The sequence below is a fragment of the Panthera uncia genome, chromosome D4 (genome assembly GCF_023721935.1).
Source record: "Panthera uncia isolate 11264 chromosome D4, Puncia_PCG_1.0, whole genome shotgun sequence".
Classification (NCBI taxonomy): Eukaryota; Metazoa; Chordata; class Mammalia; order Carnivora; family Felidae; genus Panthera; species Panthera uncia.
In genome coordinates this window covers 89,787,248-89,806,123 of record NC_064807.1, presented here as the reverse complement: position 1 = coordinate 89,806,123, position 18,876 = coordinate 89,787,248, and the positions used below count along the sequence as shown (strand labels likewise).

The window sequence follows — 18,876 nt, the reverse complement described above, 5'->3', positions numbered from 1 at the left end:
ACTGTGCGATCGTGACCTGAGCTGAAGTCGAACACTTAACCCACTGAGCCTCCCAGGCGCCCCTGATGTGGGGCTTAAATCCACCAACCACGAGACCATGACCTGAGCTGATGTCAGAGGCTTAACTGACTGAGCCCCCCAGGCGCCCCTGTATGTTTTAAGTTCAAAAAAATAAAATGTTGGAGGAAAAAAAACCTAGCACCTAGCTACGAGTCTTGAAAAACAGATTTGCAAGACCTTTACGGAGAAAATTACGAAGTTCTGTTGAAAGATTGAAGGACTGAGTAAACCGAGAGCTTTGCTCACGGGGTGGGATCTCCGATATCGACAAGCTATTTTTACCCCGGTTCTGATGAAACCTCCAGCAGGCTCCTCGGTGCCACGTGACAGAAGATTAAAGATGGAAATGCAGCAGGGCCAGGGCCAAGGGCAACCAGAACACTCTTAAAGAGTCAGGGGAGGACTTGTCACCAGATACCAAGACCCGTTTCTAGGCCTAGAATGAGTAAGACGGTGGTCGGCACCACAAGGACAGACCAGCCGGCCGATGTGCCGCGGGAGCATCAGGCAGGCCGACACCCCACAAGCGACCCCCTGCCCCCAGGCGGGATGCGTGTGACGTTCCTCAGGCTCTCCTGGCCGCCCAAGAAGAAAGGAAAGGGAAAAACCAAAGGCTGGCCGATAGACATCACAGTCATCATCAGTTCGTACGTGTCTGAATAAAGTACAAGGGCAATCTTTTCTTTTCAATGTTTATTTATTTTGAGGGAGAGAGAGAGAGAGCACATGTGGGAGGGGCAGAGAGAAGGGGAGAGAATCCCAAGCAGGCTCCGCACTGTCAGTGCGGAACCCAACGCGGGGCTCGAACTCACTAACTGTGAGATCACAACCTGAGCTGAAGTCAGAAGCTTGACCGACCGAGCCACCCAGGCAGCTCCCCAAAAGGCAATCTTCTCAATAGCTTAACCTCCAGAAACCCATTGACTCAGTTTCCTGGAGCCCCAACATCACCCACCCTCTCCTCCGTAGGGATGTGGGGAACAAAGACAAGACGGAAATGCAAAAAACATTAAATTTCTTTATAACCTGCAGCCTCCTGAGGCAAGCAGAGTAGAACATTCCTCCAGGAACTCCCTACTGTCTTCATGTTACTGACTTACTAGAGGAAAAACCACCTCAGGGTGACAACAGCCAGGCCTCAGTTACCCTAGGAGTCCTCTTTACCATGTGAAACTCCTTCTGGAGGCTTCCTTTTGCCTTGACCTCCCCCAACTCTGTAGTGTGTAACCAGTCACTCCTCACAACCCTAGGGCAGCTCCTCCCGCCCACGGGCCCCGTCCCTGTGCTTTGATGAAATCACCTTTAAGCACCAAAGACACAAGAATTCTTTCTCGGCTGTCGGCTCCAGACCCCCACCACGCCCAAACCGCATCAAATGCAACAGAATAGAGAGACCCTAACGGACCCGGCACAGAAGGACAGCTGCCAGCATGAGGCCGACGACAGTGCATGTCGGGGAGAAGAACTTTCCGGTAGGTTTTCAAACACGTGTTCACTAGGCGGTGCTCGGGTGATGGTTATCCACGGAAAGCCACATTAAATTGAGCCCTTCCGTGAAAAGCACACACAGGTCACTTTCGGTAGATGAATGACTCAAGTGTGAGGCAAAAACATTAAGTGTTTGGAAGATAACAAAACAGACTATCTTCATGATTTCAAAGCAGGGGGCGATCTCTTAAATTTGCCTATGCTGAAAGCGTTGAAGTGGCAACATAAAAACCGGAAGAAGGCGTTTTTAACGTGCGTCAGAGAAAAGCAGTAAGAGCAAAAGCATGTGACAGACTGCCAGAAACCCTAGAAGAAAAAGCCCAACAACCCAAAGCCACAAGCCACCAACCGACCCAGACCAAACCCGGAAAAGTGCTCCCTGGCTGGGCCTCGCCCACCGTCTCAGCACACGGTGTCCTGGGTTTTTACGGGTCACTTAAACTCAAATGTGAACCTGTTTTGGGAGTCTCCGGGCACAAGGCCCTGTGATAGGAGGTGACCCGGACAAAGGCGGAGAGATCTCAGCCTCTCGGCCCAGGAGCTCACACCGTAATGGGCAAGGCCAGTTGGAAATAGGGGCGGAAGGGCAGATGGAGCCGGAAGGACACAGCGCTAGAAAGGCGGGGCGGGGAGCAGCGGGCCTCAACCGCAGGAGGAAGAGACCAAGAAACCTTGCCGGGGAAGGGGCCCTTACCGGCACCACGAAGGGTGAGCCGACTTTAAATACGAGGCAGGATTAGGGAGAGATGAAAAACCAGAGCCGTGTGTGCTTGGTGGGTAGTGGGAGTCTCTCCAGAAGAGGAAACTGAGGCACGGGGACTCATTCGCCACCAGAGCCGTGGCCGATCCCTTTCCCAGCGGAAGACCCGCTAAGGCCGGCCGCAGCCTTGCAGGGAGACCTCCTGGAGCACCCCCCCCCCCGCCCCGCCCATCAGTTCCGGATTTCTGCGTGATTCTTGGGCACCGCCACGAAGCGCAGCTTCCGGAGGAAAGGTGGCTTCTGCAGCATATGTTCGTCCCACAGGTACTCGGGGGACAGCACCTTGGTGGGCTTGTGGTAGAGCAGGTACCTGTTCAGGTGGCTCTCGTCGTGCCACACCGCCTCGATGCCGTGGGCCCGGTCGACCACCATGGCCCGGTGACAGGCCGACGTGAGCCGCAGAACCTCGGCCACCGACCCCCCGAAAAAGCCTCCCGCGTAGTAAAAGTCGCCCTCGTCCCTGGGGATGTGCGCCTGGGACTGCGGCCGGCGCTCGTAGGTGAAGGCCGCGCGGGCCGCCCCGTAGAAGCCGGGGTGCAGGGTGCCGAAGAGCGGGGACAGGATCTCCACGCCCACGTGGTCGCGGAACCTCATGTCCACGTCCACGCACACCAGATAGTCCACCTCGTGGAGGAAGCGCTGCCGGGAGAAGTTGCTGATCATCTCCATGCGGTGCATGGACACGTCCTGCCAGCGCGAGTAGTTCCGGACCTCCAGGACCACCACCTGCCTCCCTTCCCCGAGGGGCATGCGGGGCACATCCCCCGGCCGGTCGGTGAACACGTAGTAGGTGACCTTGTGTCCCACCATGAAGTGCTTCTCCGCCGTCTGCAGGAACAGCTCCAGGAAGACCACGTATCTAAGACCAACAAGCACCCCAGGAGAGACGGTGGGTGTTAAACACAATCAAACAGCAGCAGAAAAACAGACTTAGGCAAAACCAGCTTATAATACCATGGCCATCCCTTGAGGACATCATGCTAAGTGAAATAAGCCGACTGCAAAAGACAATCTACTTGACGGAGGTGCCCAGAAGAGGCCAGTTCATAGGAACAGACAGCAGAAGAGTGGTTGCCAGAGGCTGGGGGAGGGGGGAATGGGGAGCTAGTGTTCAGTGGGCACAGAATTTCAGGTTTGCATCTGAAGACGGGTGGTGGGGATGGCTGCCCCACAATGTGAGCACTTAACACCACCGAAACGCACGCTCACAAATAGTTAGGATGCTCAATGTTCTGTGCGTTTTACCATGATTAAAAATCAAAAGATATGGGGCGCCTGAGTGGCTCAGTCGGTTGAGCGTCGGACTTCAGCTCAGGTCATGATCTCAGCTCGTGAGTTCGAGCCCCACGCCGGGCTCTGTGCTGACGGGTCAGAGCCTGGAGCCTGCTTCCGATTCTGTGTCTTCCGATTCTGTGTCTAATATTTTAAATTTTAAGATATTAAAAATTGTTTTAATTGAAAGATAAAAATAAAACCATAGCCAATCTACTAGACTAGCTAAAGACCATGTATCTCAACTGGATAGTAAAAGGAGGCCTTCAGACTGCTTGGGTATTGAGCAGATAGCCTCAACCACAGGTATTTTCTTAGTCCACAAGGCTGGCAAAAGTTCAAATGATAGATAATGTCCAGACGATGGATTTCTCCAACCCACGACCCTCAAATGGTTCCTTGTCCTTAAGAAGAACTAAAAACGAATTCAGGACACTACAGTGGTCCTCCAGACCCTACAAGACCCGCCTCTGATGTGGTCTCCTTCTCCTCTTGTCCACCTTTTTGTCCGGGCAGGCTGGCTACTTGATGTTCCCGACACAGGCCAGGCATGCTCCTCTGGGCCCTCATACTGCCTGTTCCCTGGGGCTGGGGCCCTGTTCCCTGCAGTGCTCGCCCCCTATAATAGCTTCCATTCCTTGACCAATGCCCAGAACTGCATATGCCTCATAGGTCTCCCTGCTAGCATCAACGCAGATGCATGAGGCGGTGGGGAGAGGGGGGGGATGCTGCAGGCTATGCCCTTGAACGGGCGTACATTTTACAACGTGGAAATTATAACCCAATAAGAAAGAGCAAATAGATACACAAATAAATATGAAGATACATCCCTCTCCACCCCTTACCCAGCCTTAGGTATTCCTTTAGAGCCCCTATCACCACCTTGACATACTTTGTATTTGTGTTTTACTTCTTCTCCCGTCTTTTCCATCTTTACGTGTTCTTTCCGTCTAGAACGTAGCTCCGTGAAAGTAGGCCTTTGTCTGCTTGGGAAGCTACCTTACCCCTATTGTGCACACGTCATAACTGCTCAGTAAAGGTCTTTTTTAACAGATGAGTAAGTGAATACGTCGGTGTGGCTGAGAGTGCGGGAAGGCAGGCACTCTCATGTACCCCTGGGTCAAGTAACCATTTGTATAACCCTTTCGGAGGGCATGGGAGAAAATACACTCAAACTTTAAATGTGTATATTCTTCCCCCGATTCCACTGCCCGGACCCTATGCCGCAGATCTACTCGTATGTGAGTATACGGACCCAGGTATAAAAGATCGCCGGCGACTCACGCCATCAGATGCTGGTGAGGCAGGTAGAGCAGCCGGGGCTTCCGTGTATTGTGAGTGGGGGCGTGAAACCGGAAAAACGTGCGGAGTGGTTCTTTACAAAAGGAAAGCCGTCTCTCGCCTGAGACTGAGCGGTTCTACTCCTAGATGCTCAATGGAGAAAAGGTAGATTGCGTGTCCGCAAAAGGTCTGTCCAACATAATTCATAGTTACTTATAGTGTCCAAGCCCTGGAAACAGGAGCCCGTCAAGACGGAAAGTGCAGTAGGCAACTGTGGTGCGCCCATCCCACGGAACGCTAAGCAGCGAGAAAGGGCTACCGGTTCACGCAAAATCACGGCTAAATCTCAAAATCACGATTCTCAGAAAAGGCAGCACAAAGCAGGATGTGCTTTAGGGCTCCAGGAGGCAAACATAATCTTAGAGTAGAAAAGAATCAGGACAAGCGACGCCGCAGGAGAGGCTGTAGGGGGAGGGGTTGGCCGGAAAGGGGCACGACGGAACGTTCTGGGGGTGATGGGAACACTGTATACGTAGAAAGAATTTTGGTTACACGACGATATGTATTCGCCAAAACCCAGGGAATTCGTGTATGTACATTTTGCCTGGGAAGAAGAAAAACCATAAACACATCTCAAGCTCCAGTTAATGACATGCACAGAGAAGTATTTAGGGCGAATGTGCTGATGTCCCAGATTTACCTTCACACGTGGCAAAAGCAAGTATGAATGGATAGATGGACAGAAGGACGACCAGACGAGTAGATTACTGATCACGCAAGTACAATAAAATGTTAATTGTGAAGCTTATGGACTTATGGGAAACCATAAAAACAAATAATATATGCATGATGGGAATCCCAGAGGGAGGAGAGAAAGAGAAATGGGCAGGAAATACATTTACAACAATAATGGCTGAAAACTTCCCAAATGAGAGACCCGGACATCTGGATTCATGAGGCTCAAAGGACCCCAAATAGGTTGAATCTGAAAAGGGCTACGGAGAGATGCGTTATAATTAAGTTGTCAAAAGTCAAAGATAAGGAGGGTGCCTGGGTGGCTCAATGGGAAGAGCATGTGACGCTTGAAACTGTGCAGGCCACGAGACAGAGGGATGATATAGTCAAAATGTTGAAAGAATACGACACCCAGCAAGGCTGATTTCCAGAAATGAAGGAGAGAGAAAGCGTTCCCAAACAAAAGCTAAGGGGGTTCGTCACCAGTAGAGCCACCTTACAAGAAATACTACAGGGCATCACGCTCTTCCAGCAGAAGGAAGAAGATGCTGACTAATATGATAAAAACATTAATATATTGATAAAATCCACTGGTCATGGTAAACATACAGTCAAGGTCAGATGTTGTAATGGCGGTACATAAATCACTTACAACTCTAAGAGTTAAAAAAACAAACATAAAAAATCCAACCATGAATACAGTAATCTGTTTATGTAAACAATATTTAAAAATATGTGAATTGTAGCACCAATCACCTAAAATGTGAGACAGAGAGAGAGAAGTAAAAGTATTGTTTATAGAAGCTATTGAAATTAAGTTGTTATCAGCGTAAAAGAGGTTGTTATAAACAGAAAATATTTTATGTAAGCCTTACTACCCGCAGAGGGAAAATCTGTAGTGGATACACTACCAGGAATAGTAAAGGAGTCAAAGCTACCGGTGAAAAGTCATCCAGCCACAAAAGAAGGCAGCAAGAGAGGAAGCAAGCAACAGAGAGTCCACAGAACAGTCAGAAAACAATGAACAAAATGGCAACAGGAAGTCCTGACCTCTCAAGAATTACTTGAGACCTCTCAAGAATCACCTTTTGTAAAAGGTAAAAGGATTCTCCACTCAAAAGATGTCGAATGGCTACATGGATTAAAAAAAAGTTTTTCAAAGATCCAACAATAGTCTGCCTAAAAGAGACCTACTCTAGCTTTAGAGACCAGACCAAGAGTGAAGGAATAGAAAAAGATATTTCAAGCAAACACTGACTGAAAGAAAGACGGGAAGATATATTTATATCACACAAAGTAGGCTTTAAGCTAAAAATGATCAAAGAAGACAAAGAAGGTTATTCTATAATGATAAAGGGGTCAATCCATTAAGAAGATATAACAATTGTAAACATTTATGCACCCAACAACATCAGAGCAGTTAAACACATAAAGCAAATACTAACATAACTAAAAGGAGAGATAAACAGCAATACGATATTGATGGCTGACTTTAATAAGCCACTCTCAAAAATGGATAGGTCACCTAGACAGAGAATCGGTAAGGGAGCAGCATATTTGAACAAGACTATAGACCAAATGGACCTAACAGACAACATAGAACATTCCATCTAATAGTGGCAGAACATATGTTCTTCTCAAGGGCACATGGAACATTTTCTAGGATAGACCATATGTTAGGCCACAAAACAAATCTGAGCAAACTTAAGACTGAAATCATACAAAAGAAAATATTCAAATGGCCAACGGGTACATGAAAAGGTGCTCCACATTACTCATCGTCAGAGAAACACAAATCAAAACCATAATGAGGCATCCCTTCACACCCGTTAGAAGGCTCATCTCAGGAAGACAAGAGACACAAGTGCCCGAAAGCATGCGGAGAAAAGGGCACATTTGTGCACTGTAGGAAGATGGTAGGGAGGCCCCTGCAAAGTTAAAAACAGAATTACCCAGGGGCGCCTGGGTGGCTCGGTTGGTTAAGCGTCCGACTTCGGCTCAGGTCATGATCTCACAGTCCGTGAGTTCGAGCCCCATGTCAGGCTCTGTGCCGACAGCTCAGAGCCTGGAGCCTGTTTCAGATTCTGTGTCTCCCTCTCTCTCTGCTCCTCCCGTTCATGCTCTGTCTCTCTCTGTCTCAAAAATAAATAAACGTTAAAAAAAAAAAAAAAAAAAAACAGAACTACCCTACAATCCAGCAATCCCACTTCTGGAGATGTAGAAAGAGATAGATGATAGAGATGGGGGTAAAGATAGGAAATTAAATCAGTATCTTTTTTAATTTTTTAAAAAATGTTCTATTTCGTTTTTGAGAAAAAGAGCACAAGCTGGGGAGGGGAAGAGAGAACGGGGGACAGAGGATCCGAAGGGGGCTCTGCACTGACAGACCCACAGCAGCAAGCCCAATGTGGGGCTCGAACTCAGAACTGTGAGATCATGACCTGAGCCAAAGTCAAACACTCAACTGACTGAGCCACACAGGCACCCCAATATCCTTTTTTAAGGTTTTTTTTAAGAGGGAGAGGAAGAGAGAGAGAGAGAGAGAGAGAGAACCCCAAGCAGGCTCCACACTCACACTCAGCTCAGAGCCTAATGAGGGGCTCCATCCCATGACCCTGGGACACTCACCAATCATTTTAGGTGATTGATGCTCAATGGACTGAGCCACCCAGGTGCCCCTAAATCAGTATCTTGAAGAGATACCTGCCCTCCCACGTTCACTGCAGCAGTATTTACAACAGCCTGGACAGAGAAACAACCCAAGTGTCCACCAACAGATGGCTCGATAAAGAAAGTGTGAGAGATATATATATACTCAGCAAGGAAGAAAAAGAAAGAAAGAAAGAAAGAAAGAAAGAAAGAAAGAAAGAAAGAAAAGAAGGAAAGAAAGAAAGAAAGAAAGAAAAGAAGGAAGGAATCCTGCCATTTGCAACAACACGGTTGACACTCGAAGCCATTATGTAAGTGAAATAAGTCAGAGAGAGACAGATAAGTACTGTGTGATCCCACTTATATGTGGAGTCTTTAAATAACAAAAACAAAAACAAAAAACCCCGAATCCATAGAAACAGACAATAAGTGGTTACCAGGGGCAAGAGGTGCAGGACTGGGGAAAGCGGTGAAGGTGCTCGAAAGGTACGGATTTCCAGACATAAGATAAATCAGTTGTGGGAACGGAGCGCACAGCATGGCCACTGCAGCTGACATACCGTATCGCATATTTGAAAGTTGCCGAGAGTAGGTCCTCCTGGGGTGATCGTTTCACGACACATACACACATCAGACGATTATGTTGTACACTTTACATCGAGACGATGTTACATATTGATTATATCCCAATAAAACCAGGCAAAGTGAGAAGGGGAAAAACAAGAACGTTAGTGGCGGAGTCCGGGTGGTGGGCAGACACACGTTCACTGTGACGTTTTCGCAACTCGGCCGCGCAAGTGAAAAGTTTCGCGATGCAAGGTTGTCTTCAAGGGTGCTGCCTGAGGCAGCTCTCCGGAACGGTCAGCTCAAGCGGGAAATGCAGTGGCTCTGGAGTAAGAGTGGGCAGCCGTTCGAAAGGATGAGGAAGGTCCGCGTGTGCCGACGTGCAAAGGCGCCCGACACGTGCCGGCGAAGGTGCCGGATGTGAAACACGAGCCAGTTTCCAAAGCAAACAAGCTAACCCCAAAGCCGTAAATGCAGCTTGGAGGCTTCGGGTCCGACTCCACCGCATAGTAAGCCTGCTCCGGCTAACTGGGACGCCAAGCCTCAGTCGGCCTCCCAGGGGAACGCATCGGGGCGGCCGAGCACCTGCTCCCGGGCTTGGGTCACAGGGTTGGTCCCGCTAAGTGGTCAGCAGTGGCTGCCAGGCCTCTGAATGGTTGATACGGTCACTTCTGGAGCAGACGACTCTCAGGTGTGGGGCTGCTATTTTGAGCAGGGGTGTGCCTGGTGGCCCGTGCAAATCCCACCAGGTTCACCTGCCCACAAAGCCACCCACGCCTCCCCCTCCCCCTGTGAGCACCCCATCCTGGCAAAGAGAGACACCTGGTGAGGAGTGCCCCCTACCTGGGGCTTGGCTTCCTGGTTTAGCCTGGGCACGTGTCCTTCTCCGCACGGCTGCCAAGATCTTACCTACCTATTTTTTTCTTTAAGTTTATTTATTTTGAGAGAGAGAGAGCAGGGGAGGGCCAGAGAGAGAGGGAGAGAGAGAATCCCAAGCAGGCTCCACACTATCAGGGCAGAGCCCAGCTCGGAGCTCAGACCCAGGTGCTGTGAGATCATGACCTGAGCCAAAGAGTCAGACACTTAACCGGCGGAGCCACCCAGGCGTCCCAGATCTCACTTACTTTCTGATGGCAAAAACGGTCAGTCCAACGGTGGTGTTTTCGAATTGTGCGTCCAGAATGGCAGAGTCAAAGACCCCGTCCCAGATGACAGGAGCAAACCAGGGGGTCATGACCAGCACGTCTGCCCTCCTAGAGGGAACAGGTCACAGTGCGTTAGAGCAGGGCATGGAAAGGTGGGCCAGGGAAGGAAGGACCAAAGGTCCACAGTCCGCGAGCAGCGCAGTTAGACGCAGCCGGGATTCCAGACTCCCAATCCAGTGCTCTCTGCCTCACAAGCTCCGCCCCTGAGCCCTGACCCTGCCATTCCCTCACTGCCCCGCGTGGAGTGTCTCCTGAGCACTGCCGAGTACTGGGTCCCACAGGACACTCCTTCTGGGAGGCCCCCAACCCCATTTCCGAGAAGGAGCTCATCTCAGTGAGAGCAATAGGGACTTGGCCGTAAGAAACATATATTCAGTCTTTGACCCCAGATCCTGACACGGGGCTCCTAAACCCCTTGGAACTTCCTGGGTGATAGGGACACCTTCTGTTTTAATGAGGTGACCCGGGGCGGGCTCCTGGATGGCTCCGGATGGGGACTGGCCACCGGAAAGACCACGCCGTGGTCAGAAGCGTGACACTGCAGCCCCAGCCTCCATCCTCCCGGCAGGTGCGTGTGTGAGGGAGCCTCCACCAGATCCTGACGACGGGGTCCGAGAGGGCACGGAGGCTCCCTGGCCTCCCCACGTCGCCCCCTGGGGACCTGTGCCCCTGGCTGCTCCCGCGCCCTTGGTGATACGCCGAGACTCTAGAGTAGACGGTCTTCTTGGGTTCTGGAGCCACTCTAGAAAGTCATGGAGCCCGAGGAGGGGCCGGTGGGAGCCCTGAGCTACAGCCGGTCCGTCAAAAGCACAGGTGACAACCTAGAACTTGCGACTGGCACGTGGGGGGCGGGGAGCGGCTGTGGGAGTGAGCCCCCACCGTGGGGGCTGCTGACTGGGGGGAGCGGCGGCATCGTTCCCTGTGGGAAACCTACCTGTTTGCTGGGAGTAGGGGGTAACACGAGTTTTCTTCAGGGGCAAAGCTAGGCCTCCAGCCCCCTCCCATCTCGAGGGCTTCCCCTCCCCCCAGTGTCGCCCCACAGAACGTTCTCTGTCCCTTCTCCACCCTAGCCCGCACGGACACCTCTCTCCTCTCCTCCCATCCTGTCTCACGAGTGCCCGTTCACTCGTGGCTTCTCAGGACACGGCTCCAGGACCCACGAGAACAGGCTCACGCCAGCCCGTCCCTCCACATGGGCTGTGTCCAACAGAGATTTGTAATTTAAAATTGTTCTAGTAAGCACACAAAGGTAAAAGTGACCAGGTGAGGGGCGCCTGGGTGGCTCAGTCGGTTGAGCGTCCAACTTCAGCTCAGGTCATGATCTCATGGTTTGTGAGTTCGAGCCCCGCGTCAGGCTCTGTGCTGATGGCTCAGAGCCTGGATCCTGCTTCTGATCCTGTGTCTCCCTCTGCCCCTCCCCCACTCATGCTCTGTCTCAGAAATGAACAAAAAAAAAGTGACCAGGTAAAGTTACAATTAATCTGGTATATGTTGTTTAACCCGCAACGTCCAAAACACCATCCTTTCAATGCGTGATCGGTTTTTAAAATGAGAGACTTCGTATTTTTGAGATATTTTAAATGGAGTGCTTCGGACCTGGTGTGTGTGTGTGTGTGTGTGTGTGTGTGTGTGTGTGTGTCCGTCCTCCCCAGGGACAGCCCTCTCATTCCAGGGAGGTCATGTGTCAGGTTGTCACGGCCTCCGGGTGGCTCTAAGGACTCAAGGAGGCGTGGGTACTGGTGTCAGAAAAGACAGTGAGCACTCGCAGCTCTCCCGGCAGGGAGGTCGCCCGGCCTGGGCTCAGAACCTGACCGCGCCCTCGCCGGTCGCACAGCCTCAGGCAAGTACCTTCACTTCTCTGGGCCTCAGTTTCCCTGCTTGTAAAGTGAGGGCTGACCAGCGTGGCCTCAGGGCGACCTTCCTGTCTGAGGCCACAGGGACCGGCTGCCAGCGCCATCTGGGGCAGAACAGCCAGGCGGTGCGGGCTGAGGAGGCCGGGCGCCTGCACCGGGGGAACCCAGCCCGGACCTGTCCTGCGTCCCCAGGAAGAGATGAGAGAGGGTTCCGTGCCTTCTGTGGACACCCATGCTCCCCAGGCCCGGGAGTTGGAGGCGCCTTCCCTGGCACCCTCGCCCGGGACCAGACCCATTGGCAATGAGCCCAGCCCCCTCTCACGGCAAGAGAAGGAAAAGAAAAGGCTAGGACAGGTGGCAGTGAGGGCGAGGAGAACTCGAGGCGGGCCGGTGGCCACGGCAGGGATGTGCTAACTTACACAGGCTGCAGGAGCTGGGCCTTGGGGTAAACCATCCTGCAGAGAAGACACGCGTCAGGGAGGAGGACGGTCGCATCCAGAAGCGTCTCGGAGCCAGGCAGTCTACGCCCACAGCCACAAGGTGCCGTCCTCCCCGTCTAGATGGCCAGCTGTGCCAGGAGCACCACAGGACTGCCAGCCTGCCCGCCCGCCCTCCTGCCCTCCTGCCTTCCTTCCTTCCTCCTTCCTTCTTTCCTCTCTCCTGCTCCCCCTCCGTCCCTCCTTCCTTTCTTCCTCTTGTCCACTAGTCACCTGTCCACTCACTAGACAGACAGCGGTCAAGTGTGCCCACCCAGCCCTGGGGACGCCACATGCTTCCCAGTGATAAACCGATGAGGCTAAAAGCCAAGCAGAGGAAAGGGGGTCACCCCTCAAGGTCTCTGGTAACTGCCAAGGCTCTAGACTCCCCACATCTCCTCCCTCTCTCTCCCTCCCTCTCTCTCTCTCTCTCTCCCTGTGTTGTAAGTCCTAACGTGGGTCTACCTCACAACTACGAAGGCCCACCCCCACCCCATCCAGCCCCCATGCCGCGCCCACCTCCATGCCCTCCCCGGGCCACATCATCCTCAGGTGTTAGCTGAGCTGAGGGCTGAGAAGCCGGGGCCGAGCGTGCCACGGGCATGACACTGAGCAGCCCCACGGCTGGAGGTCAAGTGGAAACCCCCTGTGACTCCCATCACCTAACGTCTCCTCCTGTTCTCCTGTGCCCCCATCACCCTCCTCTCCCCCATCACCCTCCTCTCCCCCGGGAATCAGGCCTTGGACTGGGTGGGGGTGAGGAAGGGGATGGGGAGGCACATGTTGACTTGCTCAGAAAGAGGCACAGAAACACCCGAAGAGGTGGTCCCCATACCTGGGGACTTCAGGGACTCTGCAGGTGTCCGGAGGGCAGTCCCTTTCACTGAGGGAGGGAAACAGAGAGCACTCAGCCCAGGGCCGGGTCCTGGGGGAAGCGCTCCCGTGCCGGCGGGCAGGTCTCCTCCAGGGCCGGCCACGTCACGGCCCCTGAGGAGAAAGTTCCCGTGTGATGCCGAGCCTGGGCCGGGGGAGCGGAGCGGGGGTCTGAAGCAGGGCCGAGAAACCCTGGACACGCTGACCGTGTCTGGGAGCATGGTGCACGGCTTCACCCGCAGGGCGTGACCGCGGCCTCGGGAGAAACTGCCCCCCCAACACACACACACACCTGGGAAGGAGGAGCAGAGACCAGGAGGCAGGAGCCGTGGCTGCCCCTGTGGGTCCTGGAATCCCCAGGAGAGCTCTGGCAAGGCCCCTCTCACCCTGTCAGCCCCGGGAGCCCCGCTCCCCGCCCCTCACCTGCACTGCTTTGTCTCCAGCAGCATCCCCTGCGGGACCACACGGCGGCCATCCTGGCTGAGGGAGGAAAGGTTCCATCGACTCACTTCGTGAAAAGTAGCGATTGCCAACAAAGAGCCATGCCCTCGAGAGGGGGGCGCCCCAGGCCAGGATTAGGTGTGCATCCCCCCCCCACACCGACCCCTGGGGACCCCCGCCAGGCCTGGGGGTGGGGGGAGGGGAGACAGGCTCCTGGATGGAGTTCAGTGGGGCCGACGAAGGCCAGTGTTTGTGAGGGAGGAGGAAGGAGCGGAAGTCACTACCTCGATGGCAGGCTCTCCTGTTGGCCCTGCAGGGGACGGCCCTCCGTGCTGCTGGAGAGAAAAGTGACGCCAGCTGAGCCCACCATCCACCTGGCCATCCGACCAGCATGTGTGGGCCCCCCAAGCTGGACGGAGAGAGAACTGGGGTCGGGCCACGCCCTGGGGGCTCGTGACGCGTCCCGGTTGGGAGCTGTCACCTTATCTGTTCACAGGTCGCCAGAGAGGCCAGCTCTGGAAGGAATGGGCTCTGAGAGGACACTGAGCCTCGACCTGTCTGGGCCCTGACGGGGTCAGAGGGCCCCCACCCCCGCTCGGCCCCGTCGAAGCGGCTGAAGGGACCCCGGAACCCATACCAGGCGCTATCCCTCCCAGAATCCCGGCCTTGCCGCACAGCCCGCTGGGCAGTGCGTGAACTCTGTAAACGTGTTCTCTCCAGCGCAAGCTAGAACTTTCTCTGCCTTGTCCTTTGTCAAGGTTTGAGAAAACACGGTGGAGGGAGGGACTCGGGAGTCACACTGGGAACCGAGGGTCTCCGGTTAGAAGTACCTCCAATTCAGTACATATGTATATTTCTATTTCTGCTCTAGATCTTTCTAGAAGGAACCGCCCTGAATCCAAAGACGCCGCCATTACCTTCGAGACTCTTCTATCTGCCTCCGTCCGGGAATCAGCCTGAAGACATTGCTGGGGGACAAACAAGAGTGTGAAACTGAGTCTTGGCCGGGCGGGAGGACCGACAGGATGGGGGTTCGAGGCTGAGACTTTAACACACACATTCTCACCCTTTTGGCCTCTGGCTCCTGAGAAAATGGACGTGGGGCCCGACCAGAGCCCTTCTGGCCCCATCCCCACTCCTGCTGGTCATCTGGACCATTGTGACGCAATCCCATCACCACGGTAACCAACAGCAGGGCCGAGGACCGCGGCATCCCGTTCACCTGAGGAGTCGTTTCTAGATGCAATTCCAGGCCCCTGCACAGTGCTGAGCACTTTGGAGGCGTGTGTATGTAGAAAGCTCTCTTTCCAACAAGCGCCCCAGGTGACCTGCGGACACTCTCAAGTCTGGAGTCATGCCTCCTTTCTGTGTTCCTTTCTGCTTATTTCTCTCTCTCTCTCTTTTATTTTTCTTTAGAGATAGAGAGAGTGCATGAGTCAGGGAGAGGGGTGGGGGGGGGGAGAGAGACAGAGAGAGAGACAGAGAGAGAGAATCCCAAGCAGGATCCACGCTCAGTGTGGAGCCTGATCCCACAACCCCCGCCCGGCTCATGACCTGAGCTAAAACGAAGAGTCAGACACTCAATCCACTGAGCCACCCAGGCGCCACCCCCTCTTCTATTTTCTTTTTTGTTTTGTTTTGTTTTGTGAGAGAGAATGAGAGAGAGAGAGAGAGACCGATGTCAGCCTGCATCCAAATCACCTAGGGGGCCTGTTAAAACACAGAAGGGAGCCGGGGGCGCCTGGGTGGCTCAGTCGCTTAAGCACCGACTCTTGATTTCTGCTCAGGTCATGATCTCACGATTCGCGAGTTCAAGCCCCACGGTGGGCTCTGTGCTGACAGTGTGGAGCCTGCTTGAGATTCTCTCTCTCCTTTGCTGCCCCTCCTCTCTCTCTCAAAATAAATAAATATTTTAGAAGGAAGCTTAATGTAATAATCAGGTGAATCTTGGGGCGCCTGGATGGCGCAGTCGGTTAAGCGTCCGACTTCAGCCAGGTCACGATCTCGCGGTCCGTGAGTTCGAGCCCCGCGTCGGGCTCTGGGCTGATGGCTCGGAGCCTGGAGCCTGTTTCCGATTCTGTGTCTCCCTCTCTCTCTGCCCCTCCCCCGTTCATGCTCTGTCTCTCTCTGTCCCAAAAATAAATAAAAAAACGTTGAAAAAAAAAAACAAAAAAACAAATAATCAGGTGAATCTTTTGGGTACTAAACATTTACCAGTCTAAAAAAATTAAAAAGGAATCCAAGGTGTGTCGAAATGAGGGAGAAAAGAAGAAAAAACAAGATCTAAACACGGGATAATGCAGAGGAAGGAGGCGCTGGATGAATAACCCAAAAGAACCATGGCATCTCGATGGAGAAAAGAGGCCAGACCCCTGACCCCAGACCCCAGACCCCTTGGGCTGCCACCCTGGGAACCTTGCTGTAACACACGTTGTGAACTTCAGTGAGTCCGAGCGGGGTGAGGGGCTTCAGAACTGGGACCCAGCGGGGAGCGGCAGGGCACGGGGACAGGTGTCTCCAAAAAGCTGAAGGCATGACACCGAAGGGGCCACACGCTCTCAGCGCTCCCTGGGGCCCTTACGCTACAAGGAAGAATATTCTCGTGCAGTTCAAGGGCACATTCTAAGAATCAGACATCGGGACAGGCCGCTCGCAGAGGACGGAGTTCTGCTGCCGTATAAAGTTCAGGTGGGGCCTTGATCACCTGCCGGACAGGCTGTGGAGCCAGCTCAGCCCCCTGACCCGCAGCAGGACACAGGCAAGCTCTGAAGTGGACACCAGGCCCCGGGAGGACAGCACAGCAATTCAGGAGGTCCCTGTGCTGGTCTACAACCCCCACGCGGTGGGCAGGGGCCACCTGGACGAGTACAACTGCCCCCACCAGCACTGTTCCATCGGTCGCTTTCCATTGTCGCTGACACCAGACTGGCCCTTCACAGCCCTGGCCAGTGTCCACCTCTGGCAGATCAAGGGGTGTCTTCGTCCTGGGAGATCCGGGAAAGCCCGTCCCCACTCTCGTGGCAGCCTATCACCTGTGTATTCCCCCTACCAGATCGGACACTGCTCAAGACAAGGAGCTGTCCCATTGACAGTGACATCCTGGCACGCGCGCACACACACACACACACGCGCGCGCGCACACACACCAACACCAGGCTCAGTAAACGCCTCTCCAGGGGAATGTGTTGACATGTCCGACAGAGTGAGGGCGCCGTTTTCCAGAGCACGCGCTGGCTGGACCCGCAGCCCTGAGATGAGATGCTGGCCCCAGGTCGACTCGCCCTCAGGGGCCCGGGAAGTGGGTTTGGAAGGGTTTGCGTCCTGGCCTTGCCACTTCCTACCTTATAACCCGCGTCTCACCTTAACCTCTGGAGCCTCACCTTCCTCGGGTGTGAAACGGGGACAATAATGCAGATCTTACAGGTTGTTGAGAGAATGTACAAGAATGTCCATCAAGCATTTCGCTCGGTGCCCAGCACAGGATACACATCCAGTAAGTGTGAACTCCTAACAGATTACTTTACGGAAGTCATCAGTGAAAACGCGTACAGCTCTCAAGGTTAACCACTACGTGAAAATGCCTTCCTGTGGTCTCGACTGCACATGTGAACATTCAGTTTCCACCTCAAAGTTGAGGCTAGAGGCAGTTTCACCAGTGCACTGAAAAGGATCCACTAGATTCTTTTTTTTTAAGGGAAGGCAATTTTACTAAGTTGGTTTGGAAACATAAACTTTACTGTTTGTTTTAAACAAATGAAAGGCAGTAAAAAAAAAAAAAGGTGTTATCTGTTTTCAGTAAATGCATTTAAAGCACGGTGTGAGCTCTACGTAACCGGTGTTTCTAACAGGCTGTAAAACACTGCCTTCGGAAGCCCTCTGCCCCCCACCTCTCCCCAGGGAACCTATAAATGCCGACAACTCATCAGGGAGCAGAGCCGAGCGCTGGCTGGGAGTCTGTGTCCCTGCCAAGTGGTCACCTGATGCAGAAAACACCACCGTGTTCCCTCGGTTTCCTTATCTGCAAAATGACAGCGACCGTGTGGGTAACACCTTCTCCGGGACCACGGCTGTGGGCCAAAACCCTGACCGGTTTCATGAATTAAAGTCAAATTAGCTATACTAAGCCCCAGCCCACCACAGGGACCCCAGGGACGTCCCCAGACTCTCACCTGTAGAAGCCCAGACACGCAGCCAAGAGCAGGAGCCCGCACAGCCAGGAGCTGGCACTCCTTCCCCAGAAGCCTGCGGAGAGGAAGCCTGGGTTATTCCGGGGCCAGTTCACCCGAATCACCTTGTTGGGGCCCACACTGGGCACTGGGCACTGGGCACTGGGCACTGGGCAGGGAGGGGCTTCTGTGGGCTCCAGCTGAAAGCCCTCTCCCTCTTGTGTGCCCTCAGGGAAGGAGGGTTACACCTCTCCTGGAGGCATGACCCACTGAGCCTTGCCCTGCAGCCCCTGGGCACCCGCCCTGGTGCCCCTCCTTGTTGACAAGCCCCCGGGGACGCGGGTCGACTCTTCACACTTCAGAGGCTGGGGCGCACCACAGCCATTACCCCACAGGCAGAGCGTGAAGGACAGGGCCCAGGAGGGCTGTGACAGACGACGGTGCACCAACCCTCTCACCGAGGGGACCCCGCACCCCACGGGCACCTCGCAGTACAGCTACATACAATAATACATCATGGTGGGAGAGCCCATACAGGGGTGTGGCACCCCGGGAAAGGGGCACGTTGGAAGGAAGCCATACCGCGTGCATCAGTTAAATCTTAGCTGAAGGTGGTGGGTACAGCAGGACCCACCACTGATAAAGAGCCTCCTCCCCCGAGCCACCCACCGCTGGGTTTTACGACGCCCAAGCCCGATGTCCCAGCGGCGAGAACCTCATTGATCACAAATGTGTTGGGGGGTCCCAAGTGCTGGACTGAGAAAACCACCAAACAAACAAAACATGCACATGTACACCTGGGTGCAGCCCAGACACTGTTACCAAAGAGTTTCACTGGGTCTAAGAGGGATACGTCCGTTTCCTCTGGGTGTGAAAATGTGAAAAGCCACATGTATCCAAATGTGCAATCCCAGAGGTGTGTGCAAAAATAAAGAGTAGCTTTTTTGGCCTCGGATTAGGCAAAGTTGTTTTTTTTTTTTTTTAATGTTTATTTATTTATTCTAAGAGGGGGGAGCACGAGTAGGGGAGGGCAGACAGAGAGGGAGACAGAAT

General features: G+C 53.6%; 1 protein-coding gene across 2 annotated transcripts; it reads right to left on the bottom strand.

The window, feature by feature from the left end:
* Positions 1-213: 213 nt before the first annotated feature.
* ABO (ABO, alpha 1-3-N-acetylgalactosaminyltransferase and alpha 1-3-galactosyltransferase) lies at positions 214-17,901 on the bottom strand. Of its 2 annotated transcripts, XM_049631285.1 has the most exons (8): positions 14,716-15,019; positions 14,575-14,625; positions 13,942-13,992; positions 13,640-13,696; positions 13,179-13,226; positions 12,287-12,322; positions 9,934-10,062; positions 214-3,167 (listed from the first exon to the last, which is right to left on the bottom strand). In XM_049631285.1, the coding sequence occupies exons 1-8, from the start codon at positions 14,868-14,870 to the stop codon at positions 2,480-2,482; spliced, it is 1,215 nt and encodes a 404-aa protein (XP_049487242.1). In that variant the 5' UTR covers positions 14,871-15,019; the 3' UTR covers positions 214-2,479. The 2 variants fall into 2 exon arrangements, with proteins under 2 accessions (XP_049487242.1, XP_049487250.1); XM_049631293.1 differs by lacking the exons at positions 13,640-13,696; positions 14,716-15,019 and adding an exon at positions 17,827-17,901.
* Between the last annotated feature and the right edge of the window lie 975 nt (positions 17,902-18,876).

Coding starts and splice junctions, on each gene's coding strand:
- ABO (XM_049631285.1), bottom strand. CDS start 14,870: ATGCCGCGGTCCTCGGCCCTGCTGTTGGTTACCGTGGTGATGGGATTG. Junction 13,227..13,639: donor CTGGAGACAAAGCAGTGCAG/GTGAGGGGCGGG, acceptor TCCCTCCCTCAG/TGAAAGGGACTGCCCTCCGG. Junction 10,063..12,286: donor GCCCAGCTCCTGCAGCCTGT/GTAAGTTAGCAC, acceptor TGTTCCCTCTAG/GAGGGCAGACGTGCTGGTCA.